The sequence below is a fragment of the Mya arenaria genome, chromosome 4 (assembly GCF_026914265.1).
Source record: "Mya arenaria isolate MELC-2E11 chromosome 4, ASM2691426v1".
NCBI lineage: Eukaryota > Metazoa > Mollusca > Bivalvia > Myida > Myidae > Mya > Mya arenaria.
In genome coordinates this window covers 23,724,831-23,739,555 of record NC_069125.1, presented here as the reverse complement: position 1 = coordinate 23,739,555, position 14,725 = coordinate 23,724,831, and the positions used below count along the sequence as shown (strand labels likewise).

General features: G+C 33.4%; 1 protein-coding gene across 7 annotated transcripts; it reads right to left on the bottom strand.

Moving 5' to 3' along the window:
- Positions 1-227: 227 nt before the first annotated feature.
- On the bottom strand, positions 228-12,694 carry LOC128231275 (transgelin-2-like). 7 transcript variants are annotated; one of them, XM_052943878.1, is made up of 6 exons: positions 12,537-12,694; positions 9,309-9,409; positions 7,851-7,937; positions 7,496-7,554; positions 3,032-3,254; positions 228-751 (listed from the first exon to the last, which is right to left on the bottom strand). In XM_052943878.1, the coding sequence occupies exons 2-6, from the start codon at positions 9,372-9,374 to the stop codon at positions 686-688; spliced, it is 501 nt and encodes a 166-aa protein (XP_052799838.1). In that variant the 5' UTR covers positions 9,375-9,409; positions 12,537-12,694; the 3' UTR covers positions 228-685. The 7 variants fall into 7 exon arrangements, with proteins under 7 accessions (XP_052799838.1, XP_052799843.1, XP_052799837.1 ...); XM_052943883.1 differs by lacking the exon at positions 9,309-9,409 and adding an exon at positions 8,861-8,964; XM_052943877.1 differs by lacking the exon at positions 9,309-9,409 and adding an exon at positions 8,861-8,964 and having other exon boundaries at positions 228-1,062; positions 12,537-12,693.
- Positions 12,695-14,725: the final 2,031 nt, after the last annotated feature.

Here is a 14,725-nt window from a genome sequence, read left to right as displayed (position 1 = left end):
ATAATTATTTACCTGTACTATGTAAGGGTTTCAAACTGTTTATTGCGTTTAAGACTGGCTATGTGTTAAACTACACACTATAGTTACTACAACTTAAACGTTTTCTTGTTGCAGAACACGCTTCTCTTCTGAAAAAACGTAATTAATAAAAAATACCGTAATATATCTTTAAGCCGTCGAATTTCTAATTAATAACACGAGGAAAAACAAACAACAAACACAACATAAACAATTATGAAATAATTTATTTTACAAGCAGTTTCTTTCAAGACATAGTTCGGTCCACCGACAGTGCGAAAGCAGAAATAATTCGGAAAAAAAATGCATTTACGAAAAGCGCTAACAGCATTTTATAAAGTAAAGTACCCTAGCCCTCAACATTGTAGATTACATCAGTGAACGTAAAAAAGGGAACATAAACTGTAGACATAACATTTTTGCAAATATAAAAAGGAAACAGAAGTGCATATTTTAATTGATAAAGAGAAACATTTTTCATTTCATATAGTCTTTTCGTGAATAGCATTCAAGAAGGGTTGATCAACGTTGGTTTTGTAGGTCGACGTGGCAGGATAGCGATAGAGTTGTGCCAAAAGAAGAGTTCAATGGACTTTGATGTAGTTCCAAATATAAATATCAAAAGGGCTGTTATGATGACGTCATCCCTCAAAGATGAGCACGTGATTTATTCCCGATCAATGGTCTTTGTGATTTCGCCCATATAGGATGGCATATAACTCTTGGAGTTTGCCTGAAGAACAAAACTCGTCATACATGTATCTGTGTTTCAACATTGTTAGATTGTATTCACTTTGCGTGATTTAGCCGGTTAATATTCAGTTTCCGAGTTTTCTACATACTAATAGCCCATTCGCATTGTTTCGAATCACCAACGATAATTTCATTACGAACATATTTGCCGGTAAAGAGAAGTAAGAAATGCTGTAACAGTTAATGACAATAGCTTAGTGCGAACAAACTACTCGGGTGGACCGTTTACTCCAAGTCCAACGATTTTTTAATATCTCCCTCGTAACTGGGCTTCACGCCTTTACCGTTGGCCTACAAAAAAGAAAAATATCTGAGAAAATGCACACAGGAGAAAGGACAGAGCAATATTTGATGTTTGCTTGACTTTGACCTAATCTGGGAAATGTGTTTTAAAGTGACAAAACAACTACGGGTTCCAAATTAATTTGATTTGATGTGATACTTTTGATGTAAAGCTGGGTTGCTGTTTTTAAAGTTTTTATTTCTTACAATGACAATTAAGTATATATGATGGAGATAAGTGAAAGAATATTTAAAGCCTTGAATACCATTTAATATGCTTACAAAACAGCCCGTCGTGTACACCATTAATAACATATCACCATTAAAGCTGACAGTGTCCCCGTTAAAGCTGACAGTGTATTAAAATGATGTCCAAATTGAGCTTTTACAATAATTTCGGGGTAACTTTAAACCGGGAAAAGCCCATCCTTTTAAAACCTATGCGTTTTGCCCATACAAATATTTAATGTTTCACCAGAATATCATAGCTTTCACTGTAAAAACAAGCTTTTCAAACAAAATTGCGAGCTAGTGAAATTGGTTGAAAACATAGACTTGCGAACATATGGACTTACTTTTGGTAGGACGAGAACATTAATTATTGTATTATAATTCATTGGACATTAGGCCGTGTCACCTAGTTTCAGAACAGTTTAGTTTATAAACTTGATATGTTTTTAAAGACATTTGACCAGAATTGTTGAAGAGTAGGTAGGAAATGTACCCTCTAATGTGATAACGCATATTTTATAATATTTGACCCTGTGATGTACTATTTTTACGCGGCAATACCGTATTTGAACTTAAAAAGAGCTAACTCGGTTTACGAAAACGAACTGACCAAGATGTTTGACGAATAAGTAGGGGGGTTTTTACGTCAAAATGTCTTTTTAATATTTGACATTAAAGCCTATATTTGAGCGCGAATAAGCAAATATTTATAATTCGTACAACGAACGACGGACTTCTCCCGACCACAGTAGCTATGGTTACGCACTTTTTGCCTAGGTTACCAAATATTAATACTTTTGCCTTTAACGTCGTTTCAATATCAGTCTGAAAGTGTGATGAAATAAATTCGACGAATCTTAATTTTGGTTCATTTTGTTCTCATGTCATCTTTCCCTATTGAAGTCAAGCAAATACCAATGAAAAAAAACGAGAGGAAACAACTTGATTGTTGACAGATAATGGTAAGTATAAATATGCATTTATGGATTCATAGGCAGCTCTCAAACTGGTATTACCATTTTACAAAGCGGTGTAAATAGAAATCGAATTTATGTATATGAATTTTAAGATTATTTAGATGAAGTTGATGAGCAATGAGCACGTGTAATTCAGCGGCGACTGTAAGCAGCGTTTAAATGTGTATATGGCGAACAAGGGCACACATGACCAAGGGCTTGAAAGGGATGTGGACATGCAAAGGAATATTAATCAATAACATGTGGGGTGTGACAGTTGGTAATACAAGATAGAACTGATAATCAGCGAATTGACAGGGCTGTTTAAAACTTGGATACTGAATTTTGACTTGGAAACTGAATTTTAACACCGGTAAATATTTATGCATCTGTGATATATACATTTCAAGTTTCCATATCAATATATATATATATATATATATATATATATATATATAGAGAGAGAGAGAGAGAGAGAGAGAGAGAGAGAGAGAGAGAGAGAGAGAGAGAGAGACAAAAAATTGTTAGATTTATGCTGATATACATGCTTTTTAAAATAAATTAATGCTTGACAAATTCTCAAATTGTAACAAAAAATCTGAAAATAATAAGCTAAGCATTTCCCTAAATTAGACAGTAAAACATGAAAAAGCATAAAGGGTCGAGAGACACAAAATATAGTAACTATCGAATCAACTATAGAGCCAGTACATCTTGTTGCCAGTCATGCAAAAGCTTTATAGATTTATGGTGACATGTGATGAGATAAGCCTTAAATTATCTATACTTACAACAAATCCTAAGCTATGGACGCCGTTCAATACGTTAAGGAAGGGACCTTTTCGTACTTCCCACAAGTCTCCAGATTGGAACGTAAATTCTTTGGACACACCGTAGTCCTGTGCACCTTTGTTAAAGTTTTCAATATTTGTCATGGCAACGAACGGGGACATCACCTTCTTCTGGAACTGAATTGGCGACTTGCCATCAGCCTTCAATAATTTATTGATCAGTCTGAAATAATCATGGGTATTTCCTCAACATATGTTATTACCCGACAAAGGAATTGGATTTTACTTCGCCTTTGACAATGTTATAAAGGAACGGAAAGATATTGCCATACACTTGTGTTTTACAGTTTTATAATTATATATGTTTAGATTCATCTTGGAAATTTAAGTGTAACGGAAATTTGAAAAAAGGGACTTCAGTAGGTCTTCTTTATCTAGAAGAAATTAATTAATTTAGTGAATTATTACATGTGAAAAACTAAGTCCGTATATGTATATAAATTTGTTCACAGGCGTTCGATCTCATTTGATATTGAGTTAGTTAACTTTTGATAGCAAATGTGTTCTTCTTTCTTTGACCGTTGTTTCTAAACGAGAGCGCTTTCTTTTAGTTTAACTTATTCATACTTTTGTTCGCAGATAATAATGTGTTATTTTCATATACTGCAAATGGATTTTAAATATTGATAATTAATCATTATAGTTACTGTAGCACAGATATCGTTGATACATTTATTTATCTTGGTGTAACACTATCACGTAATTGCACCTCGACAAGACCAAACTTTTGTGCAACATCGTGTCAACGAGAGTGATTTAGCAAGTTAATTTAACTTTCTTTACAATAGTAAAATAAATATAGGGTAAACTAATGGCAGCCCTCTAATTGTTTAAAAACCTATATATGCCATCAAGCTTCAAAGGCATTTTTTCACTCCTTCTTAATTATTTGCTGTCATGTTGCCATGCCTGGTATTAATGACAAGCTTAAAATATTCGATGCAATAATAAGTATTGCTTAAAAGTTTGGGGATTTCATAAATCGTCCAATCAATATTAAACGTGTTCATCTTCATTTTATTTGCTGTTAGATCTATAAGAAACTAGTTACACCGCAAGGAAGTCTTGAAAAGAGGAGTATAGTGAAATTCTGGTTTGAAGTAAAGAGCAATCTTGATCTTTTTGTTTCGACTATGACCATTGCCCGTGGTAGTTATAGCAATGCATGATGTGTATCTGTATTTTTCTTGCTAAGTGAACTTGGATATGCATTGCTCTTATCACGTAATGCTGTTTCGCAAGCCCAAATTGATAGTGTATTTAGAAGAATATATGAAGTCTATCTACAAGAGTGGTCTAACAGAATGAATTGTTCACCAAAGTTAGATAATTATATCGAACTTTCAAATCAGAACAGAGTTGAATTAGGAACACAGTTTGGATGTATTAAAATGGTAGTAACCGAATTACGTTGACAAAGTTGATATGTTCAGGTCATAATTTAATGATAATAATGAGAAGGTAAAGACATGAATACATAATTTTTACAAAATGCAATATGAACTGTGTTGAAAATTGTTATAATTTCCTACATGTATGTCAATTCTATCTTTACTTTTGAAATTCCATTTGCCCTAGTCTTATACACGTGGACATGTATTCATAAATACATCTGCAGCGTTATTGTCAACAAGTTACTGAGTTACAGTTTACTGACGTCACGGTATAAACAGACGAAAATAATGTTCACTTTAATATTCATAATATATTGTTAGTACTGATGTTGATAGAATATCACTTATCAATTACTAACCAAGCGGATGGTAATGTTCTGTCTGTATTTACCAATACCATATTTTTCATCACTAACATTTTGCGTCTAAAAAGATACTTATAAATAAACAATATAACTTTGTGTCCGTTTGAATAATATACATGTAATAAAAGGGTTATCGATTTGATGTAAAATATATGCACTATTTTTTGACGCAGAATAAAATTGCGCTAACTATGTTGCGCACTATTTTCTGCTATGGAACTCTACCATATAGTTTCACAGAAAATCAATAACCTATAATTATAACACTTCTGACATAATGAAACAATAATATGAATAATTAAAATGCAAAAACAGAAAACACTATAAGGACACGAAACAGCAACAGACGTTAGTAACGACGAAGTGAAGTTAGTGCGAGCAGTAATGGACAAATGGTTGGTGCTTTTAATTGCATCGTGGAAATAGAGTGTAAATATTATACAGGGTTTTTATTTCTACTAACGCATAGTATATACTGGGTTCAAAGTGGAACATACATTATAGTGATCTCTTATTGGCTTCATGGGCCTCTGAAACAGAGGTTTCATCTATGGATATCAAAAATCATACAGACTCACCAAGCGTATCCAATGAGGTCTTGCCTTGAATCAGGGTTATCTTATTAAGTAAGTAAATACTTAGTTCACAACGAGAATTGTTAAATACAAAGAAGTTAACTGATCATCGTGTTATTTAAACAATTTCAGTTGACGATTTTGTTGAATTTAGTATTGATATTTATAGTTAACTTCTTTGTATGATTAAAACACACATTCGATATACGAAGCCAGTCGTCCTAAACGGATTCTGAACATTATACACAATTTCTTCATACACGGAATCCGTTTAGGTTGACAATAAACATGTTACAAAGTGCATTCTTAAAATCTGAAAACAGTCTACATTGAAACTATTTCGCATTCAAATATAACAATAAGAGAAAAAATGTTGTTTTTTTATATAAAAAGTTTGTATTGTATTTATCGTTTTAAACACATGTTCATCAAATGTAGAACCAAACGGACACAGGGTTGCCTGTAACATCTGTAAAACGACTTTCTTGTCCGAGATTGTTTGCATATTGTTACGCTCCAAATTACGTAAGACGTCATAGCTTTTGAAAATTCGAAAATATGTGATTCAGTCATATATTCACCTTCATGTTTGAGTGTTAAGATAAGCTTATTTTGTTTTAGGTAAGTGTTTCAAATAAAGCGAATGCATGAAGCCTTTTTTCAAATATTAAGAAAGGTTTGGTAAATCTTCATCGTGATTCTACACGTGACGATAACAATATCTATGAAACCTGACACTGCAGGAACATGCACGGCAGCCAAACATTTACAGCGACATTGTGCCATGCCTATTCCGTGGTTAACAGTAATTGCATCAACGTTTTGTCTGACAACATCATTCTAAATGCTTCATCATAACCGAACTAATTAGCTTAGGTAAAGACAACGAAGCTTCTTCTTTAAATTGACTGAATTTCATGACACTCAAGAATACTACTGTCGATTACGATACTTTTCAGTATAAAAAATATGCTATATTTTGCATATCAGATAAGGGGTACACAAATATTTCTAATGATCATTTTTCCATCTACAAACTATATAAATGCTTCTAGTCGACACTATAAGAAAGAGGAGTGTGTTTGTTTCAGTGTAAGATCCCAATAGTTTTCACAGAGTGTGCACCATAGCTTTAGAAGTATCGACTTTTGGTGTTCATAAGGTGAAGTATATTTTGATCTTGCATGGAAAAACCATCATCGGCACCCCAGCGTATCATAATCTATAGGATACCCTGGGCAAATTGGTTAGGGAGACTTCGTAAATCTTGAATATTCAACAGCATTTTCCGACCAATAAAATCGCCGATAACAAAAAGGAAAGAATCTCCTTGTGAAGACCCACCGGCATATTTAACAATATCCTGCCTTAAACGATTTGTAAGCCGTGATCTCATTGGATTATTTTGAACCGAGATTACTTCTCGGTCATTTCCCCTGCGCATGAGGTGTGTCTGACGCGACCAATCCAGCGGCTGGATTTCACCTTATTAATTATTCATGAGTACGAGATTTGTACAGCTGATTTGCCCAGGGTATCATATAGGGTGTCGAGGATGGGAAAAACACATTCTTTCTTTTAAATATATGCCTTAACTAGCTATAAAACGACTGTTAATTATCTGACAAACGCGGCAAATTGAATGCGTAAGTAACCACATTTTGGAAATGAGGTCGATGAAATTTTGTACCAGTGCGAGCTGACTTTTGATTTGGATGTAAGAGCAGGCTTAAATTTCAAAACAGTTAAAAAATCAAACTTATGTTTCAATTTGAAACAGTGGAATAGCATTTTCATTTTTTTACTGACAGATCTCCATACATCACTGGGAAGCATATCATAAAATGAGGTTATACACAAACTGACCTTGAAATTTTCGAGTTTATGTATTGATATACCGCGTTCACGCTACACTATAAAGCATATTTAAACGTTAACGCTACACTGTACAGCGTTTTCTCGAAAACCTTTCAGGTACCAGAGGGTTATTTTTTTTAAAGTTACAAGACTCAAAGAAAATTAACGATACGATTTTGCCAAGATGCTTCAAATTGTCGAAGCGTATCTTACTTGCAGAGCATGACGCCATCCCTTAAGTGGGTGCACATGGTTTTCCATTCAGGGCTGGGCTGAAACGAATGGCAGATAGTACTGGTATGTTGTTTCACCAAAAAGAGGTTGATTTAATACCGTCTTTTTTTGTTTTTACTTTTGTTTTATCGTTTACAGGTTTATATACGTAATTTCCATATTGGCTAAGGTTTCTTTAGTGGCCTTTGCCAAATTAATCTAATTTAAGCTGTTTCCACTAATGGTGGATTTGCAGCTCTGACAAATGCTGAGCAGATTAAAATATCGTGATTGAACATAGAATATTTAATTAGTAATTCATTTTAAAATTTACGACTTGCAGAAGATTACTTACAATGGCGTCGTGCTCTCCCGCGCATACCGCGTTGACCCATGTGACCACGGCGGCGGGAGTTCCGGCTGCCTCCTCGCGGTCATAGTTCTGTAACAAAATAAGTACAATATTTAGATTGGATGTGGTTAGAAGGGCGCGTACACAGTATTGCTGATGGTTTTGTTTTATTGGAGATTAATGTTTTGAGGGGTAAGTTATAATTTGCAGTTACAATAATGCCAAATTGTAAATGTAAAATTTATATTAACGTACATGTATGACATCAAATGTATTTTATCTCGAATGCTTTTACTGACTTTGCAATATATCTATGTCTTTGTCTATGACATATGTAATAACATATTTAAATTGATAGATTTTAGGTGGTAAATATAACGCCTTGTAGTCAGATTCTTTAAACGAGATCAATAAAGACAGTTTCATCATATTTGTATTGAGTACTTGTATATACTTATTATCTCACTTATATAATAAATTATTAATAAATACTAACTTATATACGATATAATTTTACCAGTCGCAAACGCATAGCTAGCATTTAATGTAAACACACATTGAAACAGCGAACAATGGATGAACCAATGGAATCAAGTTCGACGGTAAAATGTGTTATCCAATGAAATGGAATGATTGAAAATTTAGCTGGGTTAAAATAACAGCGGAACTGCAAAACAGTTTAGTAAACTAAGAACAGCTACGGAACTTCACTTTCAATATCTAGAGCATCTGGAACAAAATGAAAGCGAGATGAGTGCACGTTTTATTGTTGGGTGGTGATCCTAATGCTGCGGTTTTAGATGGTTCGCAAAAGCGATGAGGCTTTACCTTTGCAACCTTGCCATGACTAACTACAACATAACTGTGATATTTTAAGCGTATTCTAAGTTAACTTTTTGCTAACAAGCTTTGCATCTACATAGCTTTTAGTAATTAAAAAAACAGTTCGGCGAGAAATCCATCGTTTGCGCCAAAATGACCGAAACATGTTTACAAGCCGTGCCGCGTCTTACTTGCTCCATCTTTTGTTCAACGACATGCCCGAGGCCAGTTTTAGCGGCTCTAGTTTTCTCTGCCATCTTGGATGATATGCTGTTTTTGATCTTACGTAAAAGGTCTGAAAAGCATTTAATCCACGGGCATATAGATACTTGTAAGTCCAACCTATGGCTAATACAGTGCCGACCTGACATAAAAACTACTGTAAAAAATAAGCCACTAGATAGCAAATATAGGTACATGTATATAAAGAAGCAATGAAATGAATTGGCATTCGTACATCTGTTGAACCCTGACCTTGGCCCTAACAAATAACACAAAACTAGACCCAACAAGTGGACTACATCCAAGATGCCTGTAAAGTTCCGTAGTGTTCGTGATCTTTAAGCAAGAAATTGCAACGACAAGCAATTTGTAGAGAAAAGCGGACAACTTAAAGCAAAACAGCTCAAGCCGTTTTACATGTTCCATTTTTTGCTCGACTTCATAACCAATGCCAATCTTTCCTGCGCGAAGTTTTTCCGACATTTTGCCAAACGTTTGTCTACGAACGGAATCTGAATCTGAAAACAAGATCATTAATTATTTGCATACCACAACCGCTTATCTGATATTTACATATCAAGAACACTATCGAGATAGCGTCTGATACTTGTGCCGTACTTGTTCCATTTTTTTATCCACCTCGTACCCCAGTCCGACCTTCTGTGCCCGATTAGAACCAGACATGGTTGATATGTATTTAGACGACCAGGTAGATGTTGACGTCTCTATCTAATATATCTCCTCTTTCCACCGCCTTTTGGTGGAATTGGTCAGTATCTATTGATGCAGATAAAAATGCAATGTTACAGTTATGCAAAATAATTTGTCCATTTTTTCCTGATTTCAAATTATGTTATTGTGAAAATTGTTGTTTAAATGCCAGTATTTATATTCTTGCCATATACGAAGGTCATTATAAATTTTACTTATTTCTCTTTTATTTTAGCTTCAAACGGGATATTGCACTTGAAATGAATTCACGTGTACAATATTTTGTGTTAATGTAACAAAGTATAATATGTTAATACTAGTACTGCACACATGTGCTTAATTCTCTCTTAAATTTCTGTCAGTTTATTCCTTTCCATTGATATACACAAAAGTTTCATTTGTACACGGCTCCACGAAATGTAAGATTGCTTACGGTTTTTTTTCAAAACAAAAAAGCCTTCGCGTATATTTCAGACAACTATGCTTTGCAGTGAAATATAACAGCTTTACCATCAATACGAGTAATATAATTATATTTATGTGTAACGCTCAAATCTTATTGTATTCTTTCAAACATTTGATTTCCATGTACAGTCTTAGTGTTGAGTCATGTATAATATAGAAATACACCGACACGTTATATGTGATCAAACTCAATTGGAAAGGTAAAAACCATGAAAAATAATGATATCTATCAATATGACAAGCAAAATTGATTTTCATCTGATGTATGATATAATATAATAAGATTTGATATGATATTATATAATATTATATGATGTCATTAAAGCAAAATTCATAATAAATACAGACTTTGTACACAAATATAACAGTATTATTCAGAATTTAAGCAAAGATGATATCCGTCAATTAAAATATCCATCGCAACTCTAATCCAACATAAGCTTATGCACGTATACTATTATACAGAACAGTGAGAAACAAAACGTACTAGAGTTTATTTCATTAAGTCCAGTCAAACAACTAATCTGCAGACAACTATCCAACCTCCTCTGCTTCTATTTCAAAGTAAGAACAATATTTATTTAACTGACATGAGAATATCCCTCATGGGTTAATTGCATGACACATCGCAAGAACTATTTCAAGAATTCCACAGGTAGACACCAGTATTTCAAACTAATCAACAGCCGAACTGTTTATGCCTACGCGTCTTAAAATAGTCCGCCTTGCGGTTTAATCGCTGTACCACCAGTTTCTCTACCACCGACGATAACTTTCACTTATATCGATAAAATATATCTTCTGAGATACAGATGAATGGGTGCCAAATACTATTTTATTTACTAAAAGAAAAACCTCAAATAAATAATATCATTCAATGCCAAAAAAAACACATTTTAGTTAACATTATAATAATCGTTCATCAAAGAGAAGTGTATAATTGGTTCTCGCATTCTTCCACAACGTATCCATGGAAACTGCTTATTTAATGCGAAAAAAAGTTCACCATTTCCCTATTTTTATGTATTATTGCAAACTCAGGATACAAAAAGCTTCGTAATTGTTTAGGAGCAAACAATTCGTAAAATTCACAGTTTTGCGATATTTTGTAAATAAATGATGCAATGGTTAGGAAACATGTTTATTTAGTTTTTGTGTTACATTTTTAAAAACAAATGTTTATTCTGGCAAAAATACATTTTCAAAAAACAGCAATGTGTTCTCCATCTATAATAGTTATGCATTGTCCTTTTTAATAATAATAATTGTCTGATGCCTAAGAAAGGATGTTGTGTCAACATTTCGGTAAGTATCAAATCAATCAGAGATATATCTAACCGTTTGATGGTTTATCTTACACAATGATATAAGTCTGATAAATATCAGCAATACAGCCTCAGGTGTCCGACTGCATATAAACAAAACCGGTTTGTTTTATGTAGTATGTTCAGCAAATTGTATATACATCTCTTTAAAAATGTTCCAGTTTGTTATAATTATAGTCAGTCTTCTTTAATAAGCTTTACCTTGACGACAGGATACTTGGCTAAAAAAAGTACTTATATCAGAGAAGTAAAAAAAATATATGTGCTTATTTTCAATCTTTTGCACACATTTCGCACACCCACACACCTACCTTATAGTCTAAAGAATTTACTATTTCAACGAATCTGAAAAAAATATCAAGATTTCGAAATCGGCAGCTAGCTCCGGATAATTCTGGAATATTGATGACCTCGAGAAGTTTCGTTGTGACTCATGGTTTTTGGAATCCGAAGTGAAAAGCAAGTCTGGCCGTGTTGCCAACAGCAGATATGGCTCTATGCCGAGGAAGTTACCTGAGGAATGTTGTTCCAAACTATGCACGCGTAAACAGTATTCTCACTAATTAAGAGTCTATGGGGATTGCTAAAGATACAAAATTATTGCTTACTTCTCAATAATATTTGCAAGGCATCGAGCAAAAATCAAATGTAAGCTCCAGAATTTGTCAAATTGTGCCAGCAACCAATAACAACCTGGTTGAAATCAATGTTCCATTAAATGAATTGATTTCATTAAATTCTAAATCAAGATTTAATGAGAGAGGAGAGTTTGTAACTTTAATTTTGAAAAATAAGTTGTCCATTTTGTCCAAGTTACAGGCAAAATGATTATAGTTAATACTGAAAGATAGTCAAGCTAGATTTCCATTATGAAATGCTATCAATCGCTTTAAGTTAATTTGATTCACGAAATACTTTGCTCTTTTGGTGGTTTGCTGCATCAAGCATATCCGTCTCTATATTGCAAATCACCACATGCAAATATCTATAAACATGTACATAAACATTTAAATACTAGCTATAATGATTTAGCTAACTGAAGTATATTTCTTATATATGAATATTTACATATAAATGCAACGAAATATATTATTGAATATTTTTTATTAACTAAAACATAAATATCAAAACAAACAACACCTACCTGAAAATCCTTGCAAACTTCCTGACTTGTTGTTTCACGAGATATCCCTTCCGGTAGCTAACAACAAAGTAAAGCAGAAGCAGGTGCTCTTTCATAGGTAAGTTCCCGCCACTTCCGTGTTTCCTCGTGTTCTACGGAAATCTCGCGGTTCAGTAGACTCGGCGAGCTACGCGGCTTACCTTTTATAGGCAGGGAGTGGATACAAGGTCGGGCGCCATTGTTCCACTCGTATCTGCTCAGTGAAATACGAGCCAGAACCTCTTACCTTTGCACCATCGCTCTCAGAGGTTCCAAGTTGCTGGAAATAGCCTAGCTTCGTACGTATATAATCATGAAGACATCTGTTCATCAAATAGTAAAATAGGTACCGTTGCTTTCGACAAAATAGCACAAATTGTTCTTTAAAATTTGTATTTCAATAAGTAAGAATGAAAACTTATTGAATACGGTAAAATCTAGTTTCCATTGTGTTATGTTTCAGTTATGTTAAAGACGCACTCTTGAATAAGATTTACCACAATTAATAATATTGTTTTGATAATCCAAAAATGATGAATAAATGTCGAAAACAATGGTTCTTCTGAAGGATATCGAGTTTAATTTGATAGAAATCAGCATAAAACATGGTATTTCTACCTTTATATGAGACTATAGTAGACCACAGTAAATCTTGTAGCATTCACCATTTAATATTTTTGCGCTTTTCTGCTATTAAATTCACGGTTATAATCTAGTTATCAGTAATAATAATTTCCATAAATGCATAATTTTGTAAGTAGTTTAAGGTTTATCAGTCAAAATTTATGTTTGTTATGCATGTGTATGTATTGATTTTGAATAAGAGTATCACTTTAAATGTCACTTTTATTTCAGTATTAGTTATGTTGAATTTCTTCTTACTTATTATTTTCTTCTTACTTATTATTTTCAATTCTACTGACTTTATTCTGTATCAGTACTGTTAACCGTCTTCGATGTTTGTATCAACAATGTTTAACGTCTTGTTACCCATGCTCTTACGTCTGTGATAGTTTCGTTCAAAGTGTACTTATTTATTTGTGTATAAATTATGTTAAAAATCTACTTAAGTTTACTTACTTATTTCATTATCACTCGACGTATTCGTAAAAGGATGACACAAATCAAATTTAAGTAAGCTTCATAATGACATCGCTTAGGTAAATTTGCAGCACGGTTGCTATCAACTACTGGGGTAAAAGGAACTAGCTATCAATGTGTATTTTCAAGGTCTTATGACACTTGATATAAACTTGACAAAGCATGATTTGTAAAAGGGCATTTTCAAATTAAAAGGAAAAACGAACAATAAACAACAACACACCAGTATCCGCAAAAGTATAAAACAAAATCATGGTTTCACAAGATTCTTATTTAACGTGCAGTATATATATTTTTCTTGGAATCAGAGTTGACAGCAAATAACATGAGATCCAGAAAAGCCTTATACATGTCTCAAACGTTTTCTTTTAATAAAAAAACTTGTAAGTACAAATGTACACAATTATTGACAGATACACTGTTATCTAAAGAACATGTTTGTGCATGCATTATTTTGCGTGAATAGCAGTTGTTCACACGGAAGCCAAGCTAGTTACTTACTAGGTTACGTGCATAACTTTGTTTATGTTCCGTTGCTTGTAACTGATGCATTGAAAGAGAATGTTCCGAGGAAAATATTTACCTACACGTGTGTCGATTGTAAAGGTATTAAGATTGAGAGCCTACATGGTGTATCTCCGATTTTTATTCGTCAATTGTTGTCCATACGAGAGGGGAACGCTAAGTGATTTAGTCATAAATCTTTAGGAAACCACTGTTTCCCTGAAGATATCCCGTAAAGTCTCAATATGTTTAAGTGATGTAAACGTTTTACTTGTATGAATTAAAAAGGTTTTGATTTTGGTTTTCCCAGTAATGCATCTGAAAACACATGTTTAATCATTATTTTACTCTACAGTATGATCTCGAAGAAAAAAAATACATTGTAGTATAAATAAGTATGGTTTTATAAGTTTGGTTTTAGTGGGATGCGAACCAACGAAGGTAAAGTCAAGCACAAATTAGAAATACACCAGCTGTTCTTCTAGAAAACGAAGGTCTTTTACATCGATAGATTGACATATTGATAGTAGATTGATAACATCACGTGATAATGTCAATCAACCAAT